General features: G+C 35.6%; 2 protein-coding genes across 2 annotated transcripts; both read right to left on the bottom strand.

Annotated features, from left to right (window-relative positions):
- Positions 1-1,755: 1,755 nt before the first annotated feature.
- Positions 1,756-3,344, bottom strand: LOC132167817 (mitogen-activated protein kinase kinase kinase 20-like). The gene is made up of 2 exons (XM_059578846.2): positions 3,199-3,344; positions 1,756-3,084 (listed from the first exon to the last, which is right to left on the bottom strand). Exon 2 carries the CDS (start codon positions 3,050-3,052, stop codon positions 1,790-1,792), a length of 1,263 nt encoding a protein of 420 aa, XP_059434829.2. The 5' UTR covers positions 3,053-3,084; positions 3,199-3,344; the 3' UTR covers positions 1,756-1,789.
- Positions 3,345-10,745: 7,401 nt separating this feature from the next.
- LOC132179890 (mitogen-activated protein kinase kinase kinase 20-like) lies at positions 10,746-12,835 on the bottom strand. The gene is made up of 2 exons (XM_059592684.2): positions 12,420-12,835; positions 10,746-12,254 (listed from the first exon to the last, which is right to left on the bottom strand). Exon 2 carries the CDS (start codon positions 12,220-12,222, stop codon positions 10,894-10,896), a length of 1,329 nt encoding a protein of 442 aa, XP_059448667.1. The 5' UTR covers positions 12,223-12,254; positions 12,420-12,835; the 3' UTR covers positions 10,746-10,893.
- Positions 12,836-13,532: the final 697 nt, after the last annotated feature.

Here is a 13,532-nt window from a genome sequence, read left to right as displayed (position 1 = left end):
TATAAACAACAAACTAACCAAAGTCTAATCCAATATGCAACACTATACCCTGGCCATACCGGGGTGGCCGAGCTATCCTCAAAGTCTATAATAGTAGTTTCGGCCACCCTCAAAAACTATTTTGGGGGTGATTTCTGTCACCTCAAAAACACTCTCCAAGACTATCAATGGGAGGTGGTCCCTTGGCCAAAATGAGATGGACAGCCACCACTTTGTTGTATTTTTTTAAAAAAATAATAATAATAATAATAATTTTTTAAAATATTTTTAGTTATTAGTTTTTTTTTTTTTATAGTTTTTTAATATTTAATAATTTAATAATTTTTAATATTATTCATTGCCACATGTCAACTATAAATTGGGAAAGAAATTTCTTTTCTAGTTTTAACTTTGGAATTCTTCAGAAGAATATAAAGTTCTTACCTTCTGAACATTTAAATTATCTATTCAATTCAGATAATGTCAAGAAAACATATTGGCTTTTAGGTCGAATTCTATAACATTTAAGAATATAAAGCAAAAGAGCCACAATCAAATGACGAAATTTCGTTGCAATTTTCTCACTGGTGGAAATAAATGAAGTTCTGCAATGGCCATCCCTAATTCCCCCCACCCCCCACACACACACACAAAATTAAAATTAAAATTAAAATTAAAAAATTTTAAAATTTTTTTTTAAAAAAAAATTAAGATTAAGCAATCCACTTTTTGTGGTTCCTTAAAGTTCATCAACTAGCAGTTCACATAAAAGAAATAGGCTTTCAACCTAAATCCTTCCAAACAGAAAGGTAATATACAAATTTAAAATTTGAATAAAATTTATCTAAAATTTTTTTTCTGCAACTCTCTAGGATGTTCAAATCAGAACAGTTCACCGGCCACCAATTTTCCATACTGGTCATAGTTAAATTTGGGTTGAACACTGAGCTATGTTCAATAAATTAAAATATCCTCACACTCATATAGAAAGCAACCCATTAATGATGATTTCTTTTTCTTGGTTAAGGTGGTATCTTCTTGGGGAGGAAGATCATAACTCTCTAGAAACTTTTGGTTCAATGGAAACAATTAAGAAACAGAAGAAGCCAGTTGATTGATTTGGCTCAACACCCCAACAGAGCATAAGTGAATTATGAAAGTAGATGCATAAATGAACCGAGTATCAATTATGAATATTTCATCATGCTATTATTATTTACTGATTAGTAATTACAATAAAAGAAGTTAACAAATGGACTTAAGATTAGTTTCAATATCTGCTACCTTAGAAATTTAAGACAGGATCATGAATAATCTTTAATCAAGTACCAAAAAAGTAGAGATTGGTGGAAAATCTATGCAATCTATGGCTAGCACTTAAAGAAAGATAAGTAGCAGATTAACAGAGCTCTAGGAGAGGCAGAGGCCATTCCTGCCAAAACCAAAGTCACAGCACAAGGGAGTGAATGAGACCATTAAAGAAAGCAGGGGCTCATAGAGGCTGTTTGTTTCTAAGGAAAGCACCTCAATGCTGCTTCCTCCTAACAATGCTTGTATCCAGCCAATAAGCAGCCTCAAGCTCATACTATGTGTACAAGAAAATGATAAAAATAAAAACATTGCACAATGGTTCACTCAAATTAAGGCAAACTATGAAGTTGAACAAATGCTGCAAGCATATTATATAGTGGAAAAAATGAATACAATGTACATAACATAATCCGATTTACAAGTAAACTATCTCAGAAACGAGGTGTCATATGCTATTGTTGTTGCCTATACAAAATTTGATCAAAACTAATTTCAATCCCTAAGCCCCGGCACAAGTTGTGAAAGTAAAGGGATGTTGCCAACAAGCTAAAGGCCTTGAGCGGATGAGTGGTTTTGGGAAAATTGCACTCCAGTTAATTTGCTCAGCAGAAGAATCAGCAGGCTCTTGGATCACCTCCTCCTCTCCCTCTTCTGATGAAGAATCTGGTAGGGGAATGAAACTACACCCAAATGGGAAAGATGTGACCGCCTTTGTATTTTCAGCTTGAATCTCTGGAACCTCTGCCTCCGATAAGGGTATGAAGCTACGCCCAAAAGGAAAGTGTATGAACCTACTCCCGAAAGGAAAATATGAGGGACTGCGGTTAATCCTCTTAGCATTTGCAGCTTCTTCTTTTGATAGTTGAAGATGTGAAGAAGAATCTGTCTCATCTAATCCCACCAGAAATGGGTGATCTAACAGCGCATCAGCAGTCATTCTCTCCATCGGATTTAATTCAAAACAGCACCTCAAGAAATCCTGCGCTGCTTTTGATATCTGGTCCGGAATGTCAGGCACAGATCCAGACCCAATTTGAGACATAAGACTTTCATACTCCTTCGAACCAGTTATGGACCACGGTACTTTTCCAGTGAGCATGACAAGCACGGTGCATCCAAGAGCCCATATATCAGAGAAGGCCTCTTGCACCCCATAAATTACACATTCTGGTGCTATATACCAGGCAGTCCCTCTCCAAGATGGAGTCTCACAACTAGTGTAAGCTCGTTTTGCCAATCCAAAATCGGCAATTTTCACCTCAAACCCATCAGCAGTAGCCACTAAAAGAACATTATCAGGCTTCAAGTCACAGTGAACGAAGCCACGAGCATGAATGTGTTTCAACCCCACAAGTAAAGACTTGGTGTGCTTTCTGACAACGCCTTCAGACAACCCATGAAAGCCTGATTCAACGATTAAATCGGCAAGGCTTCCTCCCGAAGCAAATTCCAAGAGGACGTTATAAAGCACAATCCCATTGGTCGTTTCTGTTGTGTCTGATCCAAATGTCTGAATAACATGAGGACACCCTTGGAGAGCATCAAGAACCGTGTTTTCCCACATAAGCGATTTCGAATTTATCGGATCTGCCGATTTCACAGATTTCACAGCCACAACCGATCCAAAAGCTCTGGGTTTCTTCAGTTCCGCTCTGTATACGGACCCAAATGCTCCCTGGCCGATCATTGGTCCCCTACACCATGACATCTCTCCCCAGAGGAGCGAGTACTCATCATCCTCCTCCTTTCTAGATCTCTTCATTATTCCGTGTCAATCGACTTCCAAGAGGATACCTGAAAACGATCCAAGGATTTTAGAGACGCATCGGACATGATACAAACCCTAGCGGTGAAAAAGGAATAGAAACCCTAGGACTAGGGGGGAGGGAGGAAGGATAGGGTGCGCACCAGAGGGATGGAAGCAATTGGATCTCTGGGCTCCGAGATGATACGGAGGCCGCTGATTCCGCTGTTGACGAACGCGGCGGAGGGAGATGAATCGTTGGCTCTTGCGATTGAAGAGAATGGCTTAGGGTTTCACGCAGAGAGGCAACGGCTAGTCTGAGAATTTTGTGAGCGAATTTTGGCTTGAGACCTTTATATAGCTCTCACAAAAAGAAAAAGACTTTTATATCCCACCTCCGTAAATTTACGCTTTAACCCTCGCCTCTAGCAGCTCCCCGATCTCCTCTGTTTTTTTTTTTTTTTTTTTTGAAGGGTTTAACACGAGGCCTCTTATTAATTTCAGGCTTTCATTTTAGGTGTCTGAAATTGAGTTAAAAGATTTTCTCTTTGTCCCATATTAGTCTTCTCTGTTTTTTAACCCTTCTTTTTAAGATGATTTTGTTAGGGGTCTAAATATCTAATAATAGAGGTATTTTAGGATTAAAATACCTCAGCATAATATGTTATCTTTATAAATAACATTAAAATTAGGGATTATAATTTAAATATTAGAGATAATTATTATCATTAAAGTAGTTTATTTTACTGTATAATTTAAATATTAGGGATAAATATTCTCAGTAGTTTATTCTACTTAAGTCTTTTATTGTCACTACATCAATAAATAGCTCATTAATAAAGAAATCAAAAAATTAATCTCAAACTTTGAGTTTGAAAAGAGATTTTTAGATTTCCTCAAAATCTAAAAGGTCTACGTTTTCAAATATAAAATTTGGATTAATTTTCTGGTTACTTTATTCATAACATAATGGCCTATTTGCAAACTATTACAATATTTTTTAGATCTGAGTCATCAACTTTTATTGGAATGTAAAATAGGGCTGAGTCAGCAAGACTCTTATATGAAATAAAATAAAGACAATATCAAATAAAAATAAACACAATAAAATATTCTACCATATCATATATTTTAATATTAATAATTGTTTCACATAAAACCATTCTTGTAACATGCATCAGCCGAAAGAACAACCACCTAGGAAGAGAATGAAAGACCCAGGCGAAAAGAATTGTTCGCAGTCTAATCGTGAAAGGTATTGTTTTCTATGTTCGTAATTGCAGGTGCTGAAAACGTGATAAAGGAGCAAGAAAGACGAAACAAAAGAAGACAAAGCTTATAAAATAAATAAATAAATAAATAGTGTTGAATGTCAATTGAAATTGCCACAAGTCTTTCTCGAGGACAATAGACGTGTAAAGAGAATGAAATGTTGCATGAGCCATCTGGGCATCCTCATTAGCCAACAAAAGTTTAGGCATATAGAAGACTAGCTTATCAAGGAGATCAAGTGCCGCCGAGTTACAAGAAGGCCAACTCAACTAGGAGACCAAGTGCAACAACGTCAAGTTCAAATCTACTTCAAGATGTTTTTAAATTTGTAGAAACTTGAGGACAAGGTTCATTTAAGAGGAATGAAATGTTAAGGGTACGGTCTAATAATAGAGGTATTTTAGGATTAAAATACCTTAGGATAATATGCTATCTTTATAAATAACATTAGAATTAGAGATTATAATTTAAATATTAGAGATAAGTATTATCATTAGAGTAGTTTATTTTACTTTGTATAATTTAAATATTAGGGATAAGTATTATCAATAGTTTATTCTACTTAGTCTGCATTGTAATTGTCTATTTAAAGACATCAAGCTCATTAATAAAGAAATCAGAAAATTAATCTCAAACCTTGAGTTTGAAAAATAATTTTTAGGTTTCCTTAAAATTTCAGAACCTAAATTATATCCTGTTACGTATTCATGTAACATTTAATGTGATGGAAGTAACATAGATAGAGTAGACTTATATTTAATATGAATTAGATTTCATTTAAGATTAATTTAGATTAGTTTTGTTATCATTATTTTTAGATTAGAGATAAACATCATTTCAATTATCTAGTTATTTATTTTAGAATCAATATTGCGTTAGTTATCATTCTACGGGTTTATCTCCAAGTGAGTGTAGGACTTCTACTCTAAGTCGTCGTAATGTTCCTATTTAAAGAATGATATTTCAATAAAAATGATCAAAAAATTAATCACAAATCTTAAGTTTCAAAAGGGTTTTAGGTTTCTCAAAATCTAAAAGGTCTAGATTCTCTTAGAATCTAAGGTCTAGGTTTCCTCAGAACCTAACATCTATCGCGTTACGTAAATCATTCACTCACCTCTTATTAATTTCAAGCTCTACTTTTAGCATTTTAGGTGTTTGAAATTGTGTTAAAAGAATTTTAATTTTCAATTATTTTCTGTTTGTTCTCTGTTTTTAACCCTTCTTTCGAAGATGGTTTCACTCAATAACATATAGTATTTTTTAAAAAAAAAAAAAAAATGTAAAATAGATTTTTTTTTTTTTTTTTTTTGTTTATAAGAAAAAAAAGCTAGCAGCCAATATAAGGTCGAAATTTTCTTTTCAATGCTTAAGTATTAAGTGAAAGCAATCTCTCTTATCAATTTTTTTGATAAAGAACAGTTGGCGTGTAGCAAATGGGTGTGCATTGCATTAAAATTATTTTACATTGGCCAAAATGAGATGGCCAACTAGGTTTTTAATTAGTTATTAGTTATTTATATTTTTTGGGGAAAGTTTCTAATAAATTCTTGAGTTGACACATGAAAATTAATAACACCCTCAATGTTTTTTGTGTTTTTTTTTTTTTTTTTTTACTTTGAACTCCTTAGGATCATCGAAAAGGTGTTATAAACCCTTCCGTTATATTTTCTCCCAATTTTCTAACGGTTGTCAATGTAAAAAATTGAATCTTATGCTCTGTTCACCTCAGTTTTCATGTTCTAAAACAGAGGAAATGTTACCCATAATCGCAAAGCTAACCGTAGGGAAAATGATGGCCTTCTGTTTTGATGAATATACAACAACTCCTTTGGCCATGAATTGGAGGAATAAATTTCTGGTTCCAAGTGAATAAAAACTTTGTGGTTGGTAGAAACCCATAGTGTTTTTCTCTCTTTTCTTTTGTTTTATTGTTCAAAAAGATGTATATAGGAGAGAGATGAACAGAAAAATGGCTTTCAAAAGGGATTTTAAAAGAAGACATCTTCCTGTGCTGTTGAAGCCTAGCTAGGGGAATCTAGTCATTCTTCAATGGCCTTTGTGGAGGTAATGCATGCATTCTTCCATGTTGTTTTCTTTTAGTTTCTTTGGAACTCGAAAATTGGGGCTACTCCACATAGTTAATACAATTACTGTTATAAAAATAGGGGAAAATACAGAAAACGAAAATGCTCTTAAGGTGTGTTACAACGTCACTTTCCTTAAGAAAATATTTGCCCCCACCAGAATTGGTATGCAACAGGGTTTACAACAAATTTTTCTCCAGGATACAATGGAGCCCAGAAACCTCTGTATTTTTAACTGCGTTATGCACAAACGAAATTAAAACCCGAAAATACCCTTAGACTTTCTATTTTAATCAGAGACAAAAAATAAAAGGATAATGCTTATTTTTAAAATTTAAACAAGGGTATTAAAGAGAATTGAATTGTCATAGATAATTATCTATTATCAGATAATTTCGAATTTCAAAATAAAACTGCAATTTTGAATTTCGAAGATAAAACTGCTGTTTTGAATTTCGAAATATAAACTGCTGTAAACTGTTAATCCAATTGGCACTTAAATCTGACCGTTAGATTAAATAATTATTTAATCTCAATCGTTAGATGGTTAGATCTACTTAAGAAGCATCCTACGGTTTAGATCAAACCTCTAGATCGAACGATCTTGACCGTCCAAAAATGAATGGTCATGATCTGATCGCTCCGAGCTCCGATGCTTCGTGCCAAGTGCGCCATCAAGGCGCCACTAGCGCCCTACAGCCCACGCCACGCGCGCGTGTGCGTCCGGTGCTTCGCACCGTACGGTAACATGTATTAGGGTGTACCTTAGCATAGATCATTTAACAGCTTAAATTTGTTGGAACTTATAAATGCCAACAAAATTTTCACTCTTTCCAATGTGGGATAACTTTCATTCAATGCTCTTTAAAACCTTCCATTTAAAACATTCCCAAGACACAAAATAATATCTATATATATATATTTATTTTGAAAATATTTCAACAATCCCCCACCATTTTCAAAATCAAAACAACTCGAGTAGAATAGGAAAAATCATGCATAAATGAAGGTGTCTTGAGGACTTGAACCTTCACTTAGTGATAGTATGTCAAAGCTAATCAGAATAACATGGTAGATAAAACTTTGAACCAGCTATCCTATTTGAGTAACCGGACATACCTCACACATGTTTTCTCTTCTCTTTAGGTATTTTCTTTTAAGCCGACACGGGGATTGGCCTTGTGTCTATATCCTGGTTTCATGAGCGCTCTAGAGACAATCCTAGTCTCATAGAAGGCGGCACCACCTCCGACACTCATATAGGTAAGCTCATCAGAAGTGTCCTGTAACAAATACACTTCAACAAAACTATGTTATAAGCCTATTAAGTGCATAACACAACCTCTATTATAACATTACAGGTTCCAAGCACCCTTACCTTGGGATGTTTTATTAGTTTTAAAAACTAATATAAAATGTGGTGCTTGCAATCACAACATATAGTGTACTTTAGCTCATTGAACTCAAGATCTTGAAATTTCAAGTGTTGAGTTGAGTTTCCACTATTGGTGATTTAATGGTATTAATCCCATCCCTTTTGATGTTTTCCACACCAAATCCCTTGCAAGTCCTTTAGTCAATGGATCTGCCAAATTTTGAACAGATCTCACAAAATCAATGTTAATTACTCCATCAGTGAGTAATTGTCTTACATAACCATGCCGTAAACCAATATGTCTTGATTTGCCATTATATATTTGACTATAAGCCCGTGACAGAGTAGCTTGACTATCACAATGTAAAGACACTGGAGACACAGGTTTAGGCCATACAGGAATTTCCATTAACAAATTCCTCAACCATTCAGCTTCTTTGCTACAAGAAGCCAATGCCACAAACTCAGCCGCCATGGTAGAGTCTGTAATAAGGGTCTGTTTCTTAGAACCCCAGGAGATAGCTCCTCCACCAAGGGTGAAAATCCACCCACTGGTTGATTTGTGATCATCATTATCTGTGATCCAACTAGCATCTGTATATCCTTCCAATACTGTAGGATATCCGCTGTACAAAATACCATTATCCATGGTCTTTTTTAAATATTTAAGAATCCTGTGTACAACAATCCAATGAATATGACTAGGATTACTAGTATATCTACTCATTTTACCCACTGCATATGCAATGTCAGGTCTAGTGCATGTCATTGCATACATCAAACAACCAATAACTCTAGCATATTCCAATTGATCTACAACTCTACCAGTATTAGGATATAATTTCATGCTAGCATCAAAAGGTGTAGACACAGGTTTGCAATCAAATTGATTAAACATTTTAAGAACTTTTTCAATATAATGAGACTGATTAAGAATTAATCCATTCTCATTTCTAACAATTCTAATACCAAGAATTACATCAGCAACACCCAAGTCTTTCATGTCAAAGCTGGAAGACAAGAAATTCTTAGTATTTTCAATGCTTTCAAAATCAGTTCCAAAAATCAACATGTCATCAACATATAAACATATAATGACTCCTTGATTTTTATGAAACTTGCTATATACGCACTTGTCTGAATTATGGATTTTAAATCCATTTGCAACCACAGCTTTATCAAATTTTTCATGCCACTGTTTGGGAGCTTGTTTAAGACCATAGAGGGATTTAATTAATTTACAAACTTTTCGTTCATGATTAGGCATAACAAATCCCTCAGGTTGGTGCATATAAATCTCTTCTTCAAGCTCACCATTTAAAAACGCAGTTTTAACATCCATTTGATGAATTTCGAAATTATAAATGGATGCTAATGCAATCAAAGTTCTAATGGTAGCAATCCTAGCAACAGGAGCATAAGTATCAAAATAATCCAAACCTTCTTTTTGAAAGGATAGAAAACCGAAGGATTCACTTTCTCTGTTTTATAACATGAAAAACAAGGGTCGCATAAGATTCTATTTTTCACTTCTTGGGCAAAACGGTGCTTATTGAGTTAGATTAACGGACGTTAAAAAATTGGAAGAAAATGTATCAGAAGGGTTTATAACACATTTTCGATGAACCTAAGGAGTTAAAAGTGAAAAAAAAATAATAAATAAAAATAAAAACATTGAAGGTGTTATTAATTTTCACTCATTGACTTTCCCCATTTTTTAAATATTTAATGATTTTTGAATTTTTAATATTACTCATTGCCACATGTCAACTTTTTATTGGGAAGAAATTTTTTTCCTGGTTTTAACTCTGGAGATTCTTTCAGAAGAATATAAAGCTCTTAACCCCTTACGAACATTAAAATGATCTATTCAATTCAGATAATGTCAGGAAAACATATTGGCTTTTTAGGTAAAATTCTTTAACATTTTAAGAATATAAAGCAAAAGAGCAACAATCAAATGATGGAATTTCGTTGCAATTTTCTCACTAGTGGAAATAAAAGTTCTGCAATGGCCATACCCAACTCCCCCCACCTCACCAAAAAAAAATCAAGATTAATTAAGCAATCCACTTTTTGTGGTTCCTTAAAGTTCATCAACTAGCAGTTCACATAAAAGAAATAGGCTTTCAACCTAAATGCTTCCAAACAGAAAGGTAATAAACATATTTCAAATTTGAATAAAGTTTATCTAAAATCTTCTTCTACAGCTCTCTAGGCTGTTTAAATCAGAATAGTTCACCGGCCACACCAATATGAAGGTCATAGTTAAATTTGGGTTGAACACCGAGTTATGTTCAATAAATTAAAATATCCTCACACTCATATATAAAGTAACCCATTAATGATGATTTTGTTTTTCTTTGTTAAGGTGGGTATCTTTTGGGGGAGGCAGATCATAACTTTCCAGAAAATTTTGGTTCAATGGGAACAATTAAGAAACAAAACAACCCAGTTGACTGATTTGGCTCAACATCCCCAACAAAGCATAAATGAATTATGAAAGTAGAAGCATAAATGAACAGATTATCAATTATGAATATTTTCTCATGCTATTATTGTTCACTGATTAGTAATTACAATAAAAGAAGTTAACAAATGGACTTAAGATTAGTTTCAATATCTGCTACCTTAAAAATTTAAGAGTACCAAAAAGGTAGAGATTGGTGGAAAATCTATGCAACCTACGGCAATTAAAGAAAGATTAGTAGCAGATTAACAGAGATCTAGGAGAGGCAGAGGCCATTCCTGCCAAAACCAAAGTCACAGCACAAGGAAGTGAATGAGACTATTAAAGAAAGCAGGGGCTCATAGAGGCTGTTTGTTTCTAAGGAAAGCACCTCAACGCTGCTTCCTCCTAACAATACCTGTTTCCGGCCAATAAGCAGGATCAAGCTCTTACTATATATGTACAAGAAAATGATTAAAAAAAAACATTGCACATAACATATTAAGGCAAACCATGTAGTGGAAGAAATGCTGCAAGCATATTATATTATATAGTGGAAAGAATGCATACAATGTACGTAACATAATCCGATTTACAAGTAACCTCTCTCAGAAATGAGGTGTTATGTGCTATTGTTGTTGCCTATACAAAATTTGATCAAAACTAATTTCAATCCCTAAGCCCCGGCACAAGCTGTGAAAGTAAAGGGATGTTGCCAATGAGCTGAAGGCCTTGAGCGGATGAGTGGTTTTGGGAAAACTGCACTCCAGCTAATTTGCTCAGCAGAAGAATCAGCAGGTTGTCGGATGTCCTCCTCCTCTCCCTCTTCTGATGAAGAATCTGGTAGGGGTATGAAACTACACCCAAAAGGAAAAGATGTGACTGCGTTTGTATTTTCAGCTCGAATCTCTGGAACCTCTGCCTCTTGTGATGAAAAATCCGACAAGGGTATGAAGCTACACCCAAAAGGAAAAGACGAAGGACTGCATTTAATCCTCTTTGCATTTGCAGCTTCTTCTAAGGGTATGAAGCTACACCCAAAAGGAAAAGACGAAGGACTGCATTTAATCCTCTTTGCATTTGCAGCTTCTTCTTTTGATAGTTGAACATGTGAAGAAGAATCTGTCTCATCTAAATCCTCCAGAAATGGGTGATCTAACAGCGCATCAGCTGTCAATCTATGCATGGGATTTACTGCAAAACAGCACTTCAAGAAATCCTTTGCTGCGTTTGATATCTCGTCCGGAATCTCAGGCACTGATTCAGACCGAATTTGAGACATAAGATCTTCAAACTCCTTTGAACCAGACATGGTAGCCCACGGTAGTTGTCCAGTGAGCATGATAAGCACGGTGCATCCAAGAGCCCATATATCAGAGAAGGCCTCTTGTAGCCCGTAAATTACACACTCTGGTGCTAAAAACCAGGAAGTCCCTCTCCAAGATGGAGTCTCTGTCTCCGTCTGGCAACTGTGAACTCTCTTTGCCAATCCAAAATCCGCAATTTTCACCTCAAACCCATCAGCAGTAGGCACAAACAGAACATTATCAGGCTTCAAGTCACAGTGAACGAAGCCACGAGCATGAATGTGTTTCAACCCCACAAGTATAGCCTTTGTGTGCTTTCTGACATCGCTCTCAGACAACCCACGACAGCGTGATTTTAGGATTAAATCAGCAAGGCTTCCTCCCGAAGCAAATTCCAAGAGGACATTGTAGAGCACAATCCCATTCCGTGTTTTTGTCGTGTCTGCTCCAAATGTCTGAATAACATGAGGACAGCCTTGGAGAGCATCGAGAACCGTCTTTTCCCACATAAGTGAATTCCCAGTTAACGGATCTGCCGATTTCACAGCCACAACCGACCCAAAAGCTCTGGGTTTCTTCAGTTCTGCTCTGTATACAGACCCAAAAGCTCCTTGGCCGATCATCGTTCCCCTACGCCACGACAGCTCTCCACAGAGGAGCGAGTACTCATCATCCTCCTCCTTTCTAGATCTCTTCATTATTCCGTGTCAATCGGCTTCCAAGAGGATACCTGAAAACGATCCACACATCAGACATGATACTAACCCTAGCGGTGAAAAAGGAATAGAAACCCTAGGCAGAGGGGGAGGAAGGATAGGGTGCGTACAAACCCTAGGGGTGAAAAAGGAATAGAAACCCTAGAGGATGGGGGAGTGAGGAAGGATAGAGTGCGCACCAGAAGGATGGAAGCAATTGGGTCTCTGGGCTCCGCGATGATACGGATGATGCTGATTCCACCGTCGACGAACGCGGCGGAGGGAGATGAATCGCTGGCTCTTGCGATGGAAGACAACAGAGAATGACCTAGGTTTCACGCGTAGTGGTAACGGCTAGTATGAGAATTGAGGAATGTGAAGGATTTTTCCCTCGCGGCTAAAGGCCTTTATTTATATAACTCTCAGAAAAATGAAAAAGACTTCTATATCCCTCTTGCGTAAGCTTCACGCTATTTGCCTCGGCCCTGGAGGCTCCATCACCTTTTTCTTTTTCTTTTTTTCAAATTCTTCTGTTCTCTATGGTTTTTGAACCATAAACTTGTATGTCATGACATCTTGTTCTCCCTACGGATTTAGTGTAAATTTTCACAAACCCACATTCTTTTAGACACAGTTTTAGTGAATCACATGGTTTTAGAAATTAAATAAAATCATTTAAAAAAATAGTATTAGAAAAAACGCTTAAATTAGATAAATACTAATAAAATCATTTTAGATAAATTATATTCAAATTTGTAGCGACTAGGATATTACTGGCTAGAAATGTGCAAACAAGTTGTGCCGTACAAAACAATTGCCATCTTCGAATACTACTTAAGAGGGAATTTTACCCAAAGATCACAAAGAAGTCTACCTCCTGAAGCAGTTGGGCTCGAGGTATTTCATACATCTAGATACTTCATCTTTCTATAATAATCTTAAGAAATTTTAAGTTTCATTAATTTTTATGCTTTTTTTCATGGATATTTATTGAAAAAAAAAAAAATTATCTTCTTTCTAAGCATATAGTACTCAATATATAGTTTCTTTTAAGAAAAAAAAATGTTAAATGGTTTCAAGTTCAAGAACCCCACAGTACTTTGTGGTAAAGTAAAAAACCATGATATTTTTTGCTCCAAATGATAGATTCTTCCACGTGTAACCGATGTGTTATGTGTAGCATTAAAAACAAAAGATTTAGTCTTTAGATTGGCCAAGAACAAGCGGAGACAGAAGTTGTTATTGGCTCTTTCCATGAAGCTTTAAGTATCATTCAAGGCCAACCGAAAGCTAAATATCATGTTTCAAATGAC

Source organism: Corylus avellana, chromosome 2 (genome assembly GCF_965113065.1).
Source record: "Corylus avellana chromosome 2, dhCorAvel1.hap1.2, whole genome shotgun sequence".
NCBI lineage: Eukaryota > Viridiplantae > Streptophyta > Magnoliopsida > Fagales > Betulaceae > Corylus > Corylus avellana.
This window is presented reverse-complemented; position numbering and strand designations above follow the sequence as displayed.